Source organism: Thunnus maccoyii, chromosome 9, assembly GCF_910596095.1.
Source record: "Thunnus maccoyii chromosome 9, fThuMac1.1, whole genome shotgun sequence".
NCBI lineage: Eukaryota > Metazoa > Chordata > Actinopteri > Scombriformes > Scombridae > Thunnus > Thunnus maccoyii.
The window spans coordinates 10,824,818-10,839,900 of record NC_056541.1 but is presented as its reverse complement, the minus strand read 5'-3'; the positions used below and the strand labels follow the sequence as shown (position 1 = coordinate 10,839,900).

Sequence of the window (15,083 nt, the reverse complement as noted above, 5' to 3'; positions counted from 1 at the left end):
TATTAGATAAATATGAAGACATCCATGCCAGTGCTCCAGATGAGAAGTTAAATTTAGAGAGTTTTGATATTAAAACATCATGATTGACTGTGTCGAATGCTTTACGCAGATCTAAAAATACAGCACCAACTACTCCTCCTTTGTCAAGTCTTGGATTTACTTTGCTCTATTAAGTGCAAGGTAGCAGTTTTGGTGGAATGATTTGCTCTAAAGCCAAATTGCATACAATGTAGACCAAAATTGCTTGTGTTAAGAAATGTTGTCAGTTGTTAAACAGCAGAGCTGAATAAAATCTCTGACTGAAAGTGCTCCGCTGTTTGATCAGCAGGTCTTGGAGGGGATGTGACATGTTTTCCATGATGTTTAACAGTTTGTGCAGCATCCTCCTCTCCACAACCAGCTCCAGTGTATCCAGAGGAGTCCCCAGAACACAACCAGCCTTCCTGATCACTTACTTCAGTATTTTTGTCCGTGGTTCTGATGCTGCTGCCCCAGCAGATAGCAGCACAGAATATTGCACTCGCCACAACAGGCTGGTAGAAGATTTGCAACATCTTACTGCACATATTAAATGATCTAAGCTTCCTCAAGAAGTAGAGTCTCCCCTGTCCCTTCCTGCAGACACCCTCTGTGTTGCATTTTCAGTCCAGTCTGTGGTCGAGGTGGATTCCAAGGTATCTTTATCCCTCCACCACCTCCACCTCCTTTCCAAGAATGGAAATAGTGTTTAACCTAGCCCTGGTCCTCCTAAAATTCACAACAACAACAAGAAACAGCTGTGAAATAAATATTACAATTCTTTGTGCAATTGATATCCAAAACTGCACGAAATAGATCACTTTAAAGTGCAAGTACCTCAAACCTTTATGTAATGAATTTTCTCATGTCTGAGTTATGAGTTATTATGTCTAGTTTAAACACATGAAACTTCTATGCAGTTACTGTTGCTTATTTAAGCCACAAATGACACTGAGACATCTCGTTTCAACAAGCGGAACGAAAAAAAAATACGATTCCGCTGTCGGAACTTAACAGTGTAACATCCAGCGGAAGTAAACAACACAAGAGCTAGTCACATTAGCTTCTTTGTCCTGTGCTTGGAAGAAGTCTCTCAGCAGGACAATGAGACATCTCGCTTGTAATTAAGCAACAATGTCTTCAGTTCAGTGTTTGAGAGAGTTCATCAACGAGCGACTAACTGCTGCTGCTGAAGAAATATTCCGAGTTTTTCAGACAATTATCGTTGATTACGAGGAAGTGATCAATCGTCAGAGCAGACTGCTGGATATCGTTTGGAAACCTGAAATAAAGTTACAGAGAATAGGTTTGTACAAGCAGAATTATCTTTAAAAAGAACATGTGAACAAAATGGAAGAAATTCAAGATATGTAAAACTGAAATGGGAACTAGAATTGAACATTAAACTGTCGAAGTAGCTCTAAAAGATGGAGGGAATCCAGATGGAAGAACTTAATTCGCTTTTTTATTACACCCCACATAAAAAATAAATCATTGGATGAATAACAGCAATTCCGGAGACAGTGTGGGCAGATAAATGCCTATCATTCACATATTTTCTGGTTATGTATGAAAATACAAACATTCTGGGACAGGGTTATTCAGACTCTTCCCAGGGACCCCCGGATTTTGTAGCTGTGATTGATGCTTGGTGACATAACTCAAAAGAAGGACATCTATCTCTTCAAAATCCTGATACTTGGATGTATAAGGGCTATTACTAGGAGCTGGTTGAGATGTTACCCTCCAAGACCAGGACAGTGGCTGGACATTGTGGTTCAGTGTTTTTACAATTTACAATCTCATTTAGCAGACACTTTTATCCAAAGTGACGTACAACAGAGAGTTGATACAACATGAGCAAGGATCTAGTCAGGAGAGAACAATATGAGTAAGTGCCATAATGCTAAGTTTGAGTCCGATAGGATGTAGGTGCCAACAGGAAGGGGCAATGGATAGAGTGCATAAAATGCATAGAAGCAGATTTTTTCCAGTCCATCAAGTGCAAAGGTGATGGCGAAAGAGCTGGGTCTTTAGTCTTTTTTTAAAGATTGAGAGGGACTCTGTGGATCAGATGGAGATTGGTAACTTGTTTCACCACCAGGGAACTACAGAAGAGAGGAGTCAGGCTAGTGATTTAGGGCCCTGTTGTGGTGGTTGTACCAGGAGCCTTTCATTGGCAGAGCGTAGTGAGCGGGAGGGAGTGTAGACCTGAATGAGGGAGTTGAGGTAGGTGGGAGCTGTTTTTTATTCCTGGTCTTGGGGCACCGCTGGCCTACATGCTTTAGATGTTTCTCCTTTCCAACACACCTGATTCAAATGATCAGTTTTCATCAGGTGAATTATGCTCATATAAGTTCCAAATGATTTAAATACAGACAGACTTTATTTATTTGTGCCATTCCCACACACACCCCCATATGTTAAGATCCCAGTAGTTTAAATGCATCCTTATGTGCTCAGATGTCTGGTTCTCTATCATCACATTAGTAACCTACTTCTTGTGTCCCTTTTTCCTTCCAGAACTTCTACAGCAGCATGTCTGTGAGGAAGAGGAGGTTCTCACTGACCAGCAGCCCTGTAACCAGGAGAGGAACTCCAGGCTGGACCAAGAGGGCCCAGAGCCTCCACAGATTAAAGAGGAACAGGAGGAAGTCTACACCAGTCTGGAGGGAGAGCAGCTGGTGCTGAAGCAAGAGACTGAAACCTTTATGTGGACTCCTACTTGTGAGGAAAGTGACAACAGTGAAGATCAGACAGAGGACTCTGATGAAACTCAGAGTGCAGCAGAGAAAGAGCATGTTGTGAGCATGTTAGTTAAAAGCTCAGTGGTATCAGAACCAAACAGTGATGACCAACTCCTCTCTCACAACTCTCATGTACTTGAGAGCCAAGATCACAAAGGAGGCAAACATGGAGACTCAGGATCAACCAGAAATGCAGAGACAGAACCCAAGAAGAGACATCACAGGAGAAAAAATCCCACTAACAATGAAGACAACTCTACCACATCAAAGATTCACAGTAATATTTATACAGGGAAAAAGTCTTTAAAATGCAACACGTATGGGAAAGCTTTCAAGTGCAAGTCCAATTTGAACAAACACCTGAGAGTCCACACAGGTGAGAAGCTGTACCCATGTAACACTTGTGAGAAAAGCTTCTCTCGCCCTAGCGGATTAAAAGTGCATATGAGAATCCACACAGGTGAGAAGCCGTATCCATGTAACACTTGTGAGAAAAGGTTCTCTCAACTTGGTGCATTAAAAGTGCATATGAGAATCCACACAGGTGAGAAGCCGTATCCATGTAACACTTGTGAGAAAAGATTCTCTGAGCGGGGCACATTAAAAATGCATATGAGAACACACACAGGGGAGAAGCCATACACATGTAACTCTTGTGAGAAAAGATTCTCTGAGCTGGGCACATTAAAAATGCATATGAGAACACACACAGGGGAGAAGCCATACACATGTAACACTTGTGGGAAAAGATTCTCTCAACCTAGTGCATTAAATGTGCATATGAGATTCCACACAGGTGAGAAGCTGTACCCATGTAACACTTGTGAGAAAATATTCTGTAAGCCTAGCACATTAAAAGTGCATATGAGAATCCATACAGGTGAGAAGCCATACACATGTAACACTTGTGAGAAAAGATTCTCTCAACTGTGCAACTTAAACCTGCATATGAGACTCCACACAGGTGAGAAGCCGTACATATGTAACACTTGTGAGAAAAGGTTCTCTCGACTGGTCACATTAAAGCACCATATGAGAACACACACAGGTGAGAAGCCGTACACATGTAACATTTGTGAGAAAAGATTCTCTCATCTGTGCACATTAAAACACCATATGAGAACACACACAGGTGAGAAGCCGTACAGATGTAACACTTGTGAGAAAAGATTCTCTAAACGTAGCACATTGAAAATTCATATGAGAGTCCACACAGGTGAGAGACCGTAAACATGTCACACGTGTGAGAAAAGATTCTTGCGTCTGCGTGCATTAAAATTGCATATGAGAACCCACACAGGTGAGAAGCCGTAAAATTGTAAAACTTGTGGAGAAGATTTCACACGTGGAGATGACTTGAAGATGCACATGAGAACACACTGTAGGAAAAGATTCTGTCAGATGTCAAGCTTGAAAAGACACAAGAATTAATCCAGATACAAAGCCATATAATTACAAAACATGAGGGAGAGCTTTGTGTTGACTTTACAATATACATGAGAAGAACCCACTGCAACATGGAAAAGATTATATCATGTCTGAATTGGAAAAAACAGTCCACACAAGCTAGACGCCTTGTATTGGTGAAACGTTGCAGAGGATTCATTTATTCATGGATAAAACACACAAGAACATATAATGGCAGCACATGTTGACAATAAACAATCCATGAACAGGACAAACTTCCTGATTTAACTTGAGATAATTTTTTTGTTGTTTTGTTGCTATAGAGATGACACACAAATTGTAGATGATGTACTACATGGTGTAGTCAACACATTTTATTACCAATAAAATATTTTTGTCATGATGGCTTTTCAGACTGATACTCGTAATTTAATTGATTGGATGATTAGGAAAACTAAAAGTGACGTTAAGTGTTAGTAATACATACAATAAATGCCTAAACAAACATAGATAACAAAACACCTTGTTTCTGATCTCATGTATTTATTTTGATATTACCTTGCTTCATGAGATAATATTCAGGAAGTATACCAGGTTCATACATAGATAGATGACTTTATTAATCCCAAAGAGAAATTAAAGTGTTACAGCAGCCACCTGACATAAATCAAAATACAAAATACAAAAACAATTAGGTATAGGTAAAAGAAACAAATAGAATTAAATGCTAATATACAATAGCTTAATATACTAACTCAAATATTAAATAAATAGAATTATTAAAAATAGAATAGAGACTAGAGATATCACTATAATATACCATTTGCTGAGTATACACTGCTCACTGATGTTAATATGCTATAGTACACTGTACATTAGTGCAAGACAGGTGGATGTTGATGAGGTAGTAAGATGCATGATTGTCCATGGATGTTACAATTGAGTGTAGATTGATACTTGAATGATTTACTGAATATAAATACTTGTAATAACAGTATATACGGACAGTATTTTAAAGAGTATCAAAATATTAACCTGAAATATAACATGTGATGGATAATGTAATAAAATAAAAAGTCCAGGTGAGCAGTGTGTCTTCACTGTCAGAGGAGTCCCCTCTACCGACACAGAGGAGAGTCATTGTACAGACTGATGGCAGTTGGTAGGAATGACTTCCTGTAGCGTTGATTGATTGATTGATTGATTTATTGAATGGACAGTGCGCAGTTTGAAACATTAAAGATGCACTGCACCAGAGTTAGCTTGAAGCTAATTTGGAGGCTAATTTGCATCTGTAGTCCCTGACAAAAAACATACAACAGCACAACAACAAACAGTAAAAAGCACCCCCCCCCCCCCCCCCCCCCCCAAAGAAAAAAAAAACAACATACACAATACAAAATACAAAGCTGCACACAGCACATCACATACACCCACAATGTCAATTAGAAATAATGTAAACTAAACTCCATTGAGTCACACAGCTGAGTTGAGATTGGTCTGTAGTACATGTTTCAGTCTGGTCTTGAATGCATTGATATACTACAGTTCTTCATATCATCAGGTAGGGCATTCCACTGAGTTGTGGCTTTCACAGAGAAAGCTCACTGGCCAAATGCAGTGCGACGAAATGGTGTGATACAATCTTTTATAGAGGATATACTGGAGGATCTAATAGATCCTACTGAGCGAGTGTACACAAAGTTGCATAGTGGAGGAGGGGCCAAACCATTTAAAATTTTATAAACTAGACACAAATTTGAGAATAATCTAAAATTCTCAAAGCTCAGTAAATTGTATTTCTCCAGTACCCTACAGTGATGGAAATGCATTGGCTTTTTGTCCAGAGTTTTTAAAGTTTGTTTGTATAAGGACTCAAGAGGTTTTATGGCTGTTTCTCCAGCCTGCCCCCAACTTGTGATGCAATAAGACATGGGAAAGAATCATAGCATGCATAAATATCTTGGCTGTGACCAAAGTGAGACAGTTCCTAATATGTCTAAAATTTGCTAAGTTGTACTTTACGGTTTTAACTGTTTTTTTTAACATGTTTCTTAAACTTCAAATTTGGATCCAGTGTCACACCAAAATATTTAAAATCAGTAACTATGTCACTTTTTTCACCTTTGATGAAAATATCAGCGTTAGGAGGTTGTACCATAGTCTCAAAGAAAAACATACCCTTTGTCCTGTTTACATTTAGACTCAGACATGATTGATCAAACCAATGTGTGATCCTTTGCAATGCGATTCTTAGCTTAGCAGCAGCTAACTCAGCTGTTTTTGCATGTGTGTACACAACGGTGTCGTCTGCATACATTTGTACATCAGGACACTGTTGAGGGAGGTCATTAATATATAGGCTAAATAATAGGAGACCTAACACTGACCCTTGTGGAACACCCATTGTGCTCTTCATGTTACTGGACAGTGTGTCACCAACTTAAACACATTGTCTCCTATTAGATAAATATGAAGACATCCATGCCAGTGCTCCAGATGAGAAGTTAAATTTAGAGAGTTTTGATATTAAAACATCATGATTGACTGTGTCAAATGCTTTACGCAGATCTAAAAATACAGCACCAACTACTCCTCCTTTGTCAAGTCTTGGATTTACTTTGCTCTATTAAGTGCAAGGTAGCAGTTTTGGTGGAATGATTTGCTCTAAAGCCAAATTGCATACAATGTAGACCAAAATTGCTTGTGTTAAGAAATGTTGTCAGTTGTTAAACAGCAGAGCTGAATAAAATCTCTGACTGAAAATGCTCCGCTGTTTGACCAGCAGGTCATGGAGGGGATGTGACATGTTTTCCATGATGTTTCCAGTTTGTGCAGCATCCTCCTCTCCACAACCAGCTCCAGTGTATCCAGAGGAGTCCCCAGAACACAACCAGCCTTCCTGATCACTTACTTCAGTATTTTTGTCCGTGGTTCTGATGCTGCTGCCCCAGCAGATAGCAGCACGGAATATTGCACTCGCCACAACAGGCTGGTAGAAGATTTGCAACATCTTACTGCACATATTAAATGATCTAAGCTTCCTCAAGAAGTAGAGTCTCCCCTGTCCCTTCCTGCAGACACCCTCTGTGTTGCATTTTCAGTCCAGTCTGTTGTCGAGGTGGATTCCAAGGTATCTTTATCCCTCCACCACCTCCACCTCCTCTCCAAGAATGGAAATGGTATTTATCCTAGCCCTGGTCCTCATCTCGTTTCAACAAGCGGAACGAAAAACAAATACGATTCCGCTGTCGGGAAATTAACAGTGTAACATCCAGCGGAAGTAAACAACACAGGAGCTAATCACGTTAGCTGCTTGGAAGAAGTCTCAGCAGGACAATGAGACATCTCACTTGTAATTAAGCAACAATGTCTTCAATTCAGTGTTTGAGAGAGTTCATCAACGAGCGACTAACTGCTGCTGCTGAAGAAATATTCCGAGTTTTTCAGACAATTATCGTTGATTACGAGGAAGAGATCGATCGTCAGCGCAGACTGCTGGATATCGTTTGGAAACCTGAAATAAAGTTACAGAGAATAGGTTTGTACAAGCAGAATTATCTTTAAAAAGCAAACATGTGAACAAAACGGAAGAAATTCAAAATATGTAAAACTGAAATGGGAACTAGAATTGAACATTAAACTGTCGAAGTACATTCTGGGACAGGGTTATTCAGACTCTTCCCAGGGACCCCCGGATTTTGTAGCTGTGATTGATGCTTGGTGACATAACTCAAGAGAAGGACATCTATCTCTTCAAAATCCTGATACTTGGATGTATAAGGGCTATTACTAGGAGCTGGTTGAGATGTGACCCTCCAAGACCAGGATAGTGGCTGGACATTTTGGTTCAGTGTTTTTACAATTTACAATCTCATTTAGCAGACACTTTTATCCAAAGTGACGTACAACTGAGAGTTGATACAACATGAGCAAGGATCTAGTCAGGAGAGAACAATATGAGTAAGTGCCATAATGCTAAGTTTGAGCCCGATAGGACGTAGGTGCCAACAGGAAGGGGCAATGCATAGAGTGCATAGAATGCATAGAAACAGTTTTTTTTCCAGTCCATCAAGTGCAAAGGTGATGGCGAAAGAGCTGAGTCTTTAGTCTTTTTAAAGATTTAGAGGGACTCTGCGGATCAGATGGAGATTGGTAACTTGTTTCACCACCAGGGAACTACAGAAGAGAGGAGTCAGGCTAGTGATTTAGGTCCCTGTTGTGGTGGTAATACCAGGAACCTTTCATTGGTAGAGCGTAGTAAGCGGGAGGGAGTGTATACCTGAATGAGGGAGTTCAGGTAGGTGGGAGCTGTTTTTTATTCCTGGTCTTGGGGCATCGCTGGCCTACATGCTTTAGATGTTTCTCCTTTCCAACACACCTGATTCAAATGATCAGTTTTCATCAAGTGAATTATACTCATATAAGTTCCCAATGACATAATAATAATGACATAATTACAGACAGACTTTATTTATTTGTGTCCCCTCCACTCACACCCCCATATGTTAAGATCCCAGTAGTTTAAATGCATCCTTATGTGCTCAGATGTCTGGTTTTCTATCATCACATTAGTAACCTACTTCTTGTGTCCCTTTGTCCTTCCAGAGCTTCTACAGCAGAATGTCTGTGAGGAAGAGGAGGTTCTCACTGACCAGCAGCCCTGTAACCAGGAGAAGAACTCCAGTCTGGCCCAAGAGGACCCAGAGCCTCCACAAATTAAAGAGGAACAGGAGGAAGTCTACACCAGTCTGGAGGGAGAGCAGCTGGTGCTGAAGCAAGAGACTGAAACCTTTATGTGGACTCCTACTTGTGAGGAAAGTGACAACAGTGAAGATCAGACGGAGGACTCTGATGAAACTGAGAGTGCAGCAGAGAAAGAGCATGTTGTGAGCATGTTAGTTAAAAGCTCAGTGGTACCAGAACCAAACAGTGATGACCAACTCCTCTCTCACAACTCTCATGTAGCTGAGAGCCAAGATCACAAAGGAGGCAAACTTGGAGACTCAGGATCAACCAGAAATGCAGAGACAGAACCCAAGAAGAGACATCACAGGAGAAAAAATCCCACTAACAATGAAGACAACTCTACCACATCAAAGCTTCACAGTAATATTTATACAGGAAAAAAGTCTTTAAAATGCAACACGTATGGGAAAGCTTTCAAGTGCAAGTCCAATTTGAACAAACACCTGAGAGTCCACACAGGTGAGAAGCCGTACCCATGTAACACTTGTGAGAAAAGGTTCTCTCAACCTGCCGCATTAAAAGTGCATATGAGAGTTCACACAGGTGAGAAGCCATACACATGTAACACTTGTGAGAAGAGGTTCTCTGAGCTGGGCACATTAAAACAGCATATGAGAACACACACAGGGGAGAAGCCGTACACATGTAACACTTGTGAGAAAAGATTCTGTAAACCTAGCGCGTTAAAAGTGCATATGAGAGTCCACACAGGTGAGAGGCCGTACCCATGTAACACTTGTGAGAAAAGATTCTTTCAACACTGCGACTTAAAACTGCATATGAGAATCCACACAGGGGAGAAGCCGTACACATGTAACACTTGTGAGAAAAGGTTCTGTCAGCTGGGTGCATTAAAACTACATATGAGAGTCCACACAGGTAAGAAGCCGTACACATGCAACACTTGTGAGAAAAGATTCTCTAAAACTAGTGCATTAAAAGTGCATATGAGAGTCCACACAGGTGAGAAGCCGTACCCATGTAACACTTGTGAGAGAAGATTCTCTGATCTGGGCACATTAAAACAGCATATGAGAACGCACACAGGTGAGAAGCCGTACACATGTAACACTTGTGAGAAAAGATTCTCTAAACCTAGCACATTAAAAGTGCATATGAGAGTCCACACAGGTGAGAAGCCGTACACATGTAACATTTGTGAGAAAAGATTCTCTCATCTGGGTGCACTAAAACGGCATATAAGAGTCCACACAGGTGAAAAGCCATACTCATGTAACATTTGTGAGAAAAGATTCTCGCGGCTGCGTGCAGTAAAACCACATATGAGAATCCACACAGGTGAGAACCCATAAAATTGTAAAACTTGTGGAGAAGATTTCACACGTGCAGATCACTTGAAGATGCACATGAGAACACACAGTAGGAAAAGATTCTGTCAGATGTCAGACTTGAAAAGACACAAGAATTAATCCAGATAAGAAGCCATATAATTACAAAACATGAGGGAGAGCTTTGTGTTGGCTTTACAATATACATGAGAAGAACCTACTGCAACATGGAAAAGATTATGTCATGTTTGAATTGGAAGAAACAGTCCACACAAGCTAGAAGCCTTGTATTGGTGAAACGTTGCAGAGGATTCAGTTATTCATGGATAAAACACACAAGGACATATAATGGCAGCACATGTTGACAAAAAACAATCCATGAACAGGACAAACAATTGAGCTGAAACTCCTGTAGGCAAGTGTTCACCAACATATTTACAAATTAATGTAAAATATTCTCCATGAAGAGGGGTTCAGAATATCTTCGTGTAAGTTATACATTGTCGACAGTGCTATCAAGTTTTGTTTGACTAAACCCTGTTTTTTTTCTCTTCATGTTACTGTAACTACTAATGTTACTGTTTGCAATAGCATTTCATTGATAATTGATTGTTATAATTTCAAAAAACAAGAATCTGTATTGGTAAAGTATTTCAGAATAATCCATGTACTTTAAGTTGTACTTGATATTTACAAATGAAGCCTCCTACGTACCTTTCCTGGAAATCAAAGTTTACAATTGTGAGCATATCCAACAGAGCAGGGTTGTCAATTAATTCACTGGTTGGCATTTCTTTTTCTTTATGTAACCGATTAATGTAAACATAGTTATGAATTTCAACAAATCATTCCTGTTTATTGTTAATGTTCTGTTGGGTCTGCATCTCCTACCTGTGTGTCATGTGGGGTTTGTGTGTGTGCGCGCGTGCGTGCGTGTATTCAGCGTAGTTACGCAGGTGTGTGCACGTACGCACGCAGGTCAAAGCGTTATCCAACTGACTGAAAGGTAGGCTGCGTAAACTGAAACTGATAAACTCAATTGTTTTTATACATTAGATGTGATGCTAACGTTATCTCATGATTATATCTTGTTCTATGTCATATCAGTTGTATTTTGTGTAAATCCTGTAAATATTTGAGATCGCTAACCATAGTTTTTTTTATTTTTATTTTTTTAAATTAAAATAGATTTGGAGAAATTGGGCGACCGTTGGAGTGCCGAGTTCGTTGCCAAGATAGCTTAACAACTCCGTTGTATTTGCGGTCCGGCTATGTTAACTGTATACGTTTTCTTCTTTCTGTCAGTGGAGCCAAGCAGACACACGCACACACACCACCAGCTGATGTTTTGCTACTTTGTATATATTTCACCAGGTATGGAGATGTTTTTGTTTTTGTATCACTTTTGTATCCGATAGTTACCAGTCTAACCGTTAACTGAAGTTTTGTCGTGTGGTTGCTATGGTAACAATACAGCGCTGCATGTTATGTAGTTTTAAGGTAATCAAACTTCAATGTGGATCAATATTGTGATTTTCTATGTTTATAATTGTTACAGTAATGAAATATGGGTCTTGGTCTGGGTTACTATGTGTTTAATTATAATTGATTATTTATTTATATGACAGTATCAATATTGTAATGTCTTGTTGCTATTCAGTCATGGTCATTAGGTTTTGTTTTTGTTTATATTGATTTATACTGCTATGTCTATATATGTCTATGAAATTGAACTTCATTATATTTAATAGTTGTTATTAATTTTGTAACTGTGACTTGGCAAAAGTAAAAAACGCTATCCAACTGACAGAGTGGAGCCAAGCAGACACACACACACTACCAGCTGATGTTTTGCTACTTTGTATATATTTCACCAGAGAGATTGCTACTAAAGACTTGAGACCCAGAGCTGCCTCCTGCCTCTTAATTCGAAACGCCAAGAACACAACATAGATCATCATAGGCGTAACACAGCTAGCTACATTTACTTCCCTAAACTTGAGTTGTTGGATTCTATTAATTTCTACAAATGTTAATGACTGATCTGTTAAATTAATTTTTTTCTTTTTTTTCTATTTCCATACACTACATCTGTAATGTGAGTGGATTACAAGCTCTCTGATGTTGAAACAGAGAAAACATCTAGTGCTGTGTAGGGGTTACTCTCTACTTTTATTCATTCATTCAACTCATCAGGGCATCACCTCCTTTTTAATTTTAAGAGAAAACATGTTTAATTGATCAGCCTCAAATTAACCTAAAGTTCTTTTCAAAACAGTGACCTTTGTCTTCGTGGTTTAACTTGAGATAATTTTTTTGTTGTTTTGTTGCTATAGAGATGACACACACAAATTGTAGATGATGTACTACATGGTGTAGTCAACACATTTTAATACCAATAAAATATTTTTGTCATGATGGCTTTTCAGACTGATACTTGTAATTTAATTGATTGGATGATTAGGAAAACTAAAAGTGACATGAAGTGTTAGTAATACATTCAATAAATGCCTAAACAAACATAACTAACAAAATGCTTTGTTTCTGATCTCATGTATTTATTTTGATATTACCTTAGTTCATAAGATGATAATATTCAGTAAGTAAGTAAGTGCTCCGCCATTTGATCAGCAGGTCATGGAGGGGATGCGAGATGTTCTCCATTATGTTTAACAGTTTGTGCAGCATCCTCCTTTCTACAACCAGCTCCAGTGTGTCCAGAGGAGTCCCCAGCACAGTGCCAGCCTTCCTGATCAGTTTGTTCAGTTTGTTAGTATCCCTGGTTCTGATGCTGCTGCCCCAGCAGACAGCAGCGCAGAATATTGCACTCACCACAACAGACTGGTAGAAGATTTGCAACATATTGCACACATTAAAGGACCTAAGCTTCCTCAAGAAGTAGAGTCTGCTCTGTCCCTTCCTGTAGACAGCCCCTGTGTTGGATTTTCAGTCCAGTCTGTTGTCGAGCTAGACTCCAAGGTATCTGTATCCCTCCACCACCTCCACCTCCTGTCCAAGAATGGAAATGGTATTTATCCTAGCCTTGGTCCTCCTAAAAACAACAACCATCTCCTTGGTCTTGACCACAACAAATCCTAAAGCTATAAAGAAATTATGTGAGTTTTTTTTAGGCCATTGGATCCTTCTTAAGAAACAAGACATCATTTTTGTGTGAGTGTCCCTCTAGTCATAGTGATGAACTGCATAGGTCTATAGGTCAACATGTAAAGCTGCTATCTTTTAATCTGGTTGGCATGATGACTTAAATCTAGAAGTCTCCCCTGCAGAAAGACTCAAGCTTCTGCATAACTATTCTAATTAACCAAGAAACCGGGCTGTGAAATGAATGTGCAACATACATATTTCAATTCTTTGTGCAATGGATATCAAAAACTGCACGAAATGGACAAATTCAAGTGCAAGTACCTCACACCTTTATGTAATGAATTTTCCGCTTTAAGGGTCCAGGTATCATCGGATAATGCGTAATTCCTTTGTAATTCAAAAACCAAAAACGGTAAATCTGTTATTTGTTTCAAAACAAAAAACAAAAAACGGTTTTTGGTGTCAGAATCAAATAACGAAAAACCAATCAAACCCGGCCCGTTTTTGGTTTTTGCCGATTTGTTTTATCGTTATTCCTTTTTGGATTGACTATCGAACAGGTCTGCGGATATTCAGCCAATTCGTGTTTGCGTTTGAAACCAAAAACGGAAGTCACATGTTTTTTTTTCTTTTTTTCATTTTGAACGAAAAATGAAATCACGTGATCTATTTCTTTTTTGTTTCCCAACGAAAATCCTTGGTTTAGAAATCAAGTATTTTTTATCAGTTTTGTACGATAGCGGAAGCGGCTACATTAGCCTACCGATGATCCTCAGCGACCGTTGCTATGGTGAAGACGCCAGCGACAGCCTTAACATATAGTCAGTATAACATTATGTAGTACTGCAGATTATTGGTTATGATCGGGCCAACGTACTTTACTGTACATTGAACTGTAAAGAAAAATAATGTGTGCTATGGACAAAGAAGCGAAGTGTATGAATAAAAAAGGTGATAAGAGAATGAATTAAACATAAATAATTAATAAATAATGAAATTATATAACAGTGGAGATTGAATAAAATGCACAATCTAAAGTCCAGTTTGATGAAAATTACGAAAGTGAAAGTGTGGGGCTTAAATGAGGGATGTGAAATGTAAAGTTCAGTTTTATAACCCCGTCTTCATCCCGTTTACACACACGCGCGGCTGATACAGCAAGCTAAATTGACCAATTTTTAATTTGTGTTTAACTTACTTTCCTACCATTTTCTAGTCAATTATCTAATTCTTTTTATTTATTCTTTTTATTCATTATTAAATTATGATCTGTTAATCTGTTGATTTATTGATGAAAACTGACTTGATTGCCAGTCATGTTAAGCCATAATACTGTTCATGCCATTTAAAGAGTCACTACAGCAATTTAGTGTTGCACTTCCTTAAAGTTAGGGGGCTCACAAGATTGATTAAAAAATTAATGGTCAAAATCTGTGCAGCAAAGGCCCAGATATCCTGAGCTAAGAAAATACTGAATGCTACATTTCCTGTAATGCTACTTTGTGAAACAATCAACCACATCCTGTTTGTATCACAGGCTATCTGTACCCGATTTGAAGTCTCCAACCCTGATGATGTTGCAAGGATAATTTTCTCAGGCTTGACAAAGATATGAGACGTTATACAACTGTTGTCACAGGCTAGGCAGTACTCCCAGTAATGATTAAACTGAACCCCATGTGTAAAATGAGTGGATGAGCAACTGTGATATTTAATTAACAATATCACATTGATATGCAGGTTTGACTGGATCAATAATAATTAGTGT

At 39.0% G+C, this 15,083-nt stretch overlaps 1 protein-coding gene and 1 pseudogene across 4 annotated transcripts in view; both read left to right on the top strand.

Annotated features, from left to right (window-relative positions):
- The first annotated feature begins 1,028 nt into the window (after nt 1-1,028).
- Nucleotides 1,029-5,258, top strand: LOC121903966 (annotated as a pseudogene).
- Nucleotides 5,259-7,383: 2,125 nt separating this feature from the next.
- The window catches only part of LOC121903960 (zinc finger protein 436-like), a 49,858-nt gene continuing 42,158 nt past the window's right edge, over nt 7,384-15,083 (top strand). For 2 of the 4 annotated variants that reach the window (XM_042421412.1, XM_042421411.1), the window contains exons 1-2: nt 7,389-7,713; nt 8,781-9,380. In XM_042421412.1, the coding sequence (XP_042277346.1) occupies nt 7,542-7,713; nt 8,781-9,380 (772 nt within the window). In that variant the 5' untranslated portion in view covers nt 7,389-7,541. Of the gene's footprint in view, nt 7,714-8,780; nt 9,381-15,083 lie in introns of all 4 variants that reach the window. The other 2 variants (XM_042421410.1, XM_042421409.1) reach the window with 2 other exon arrangements.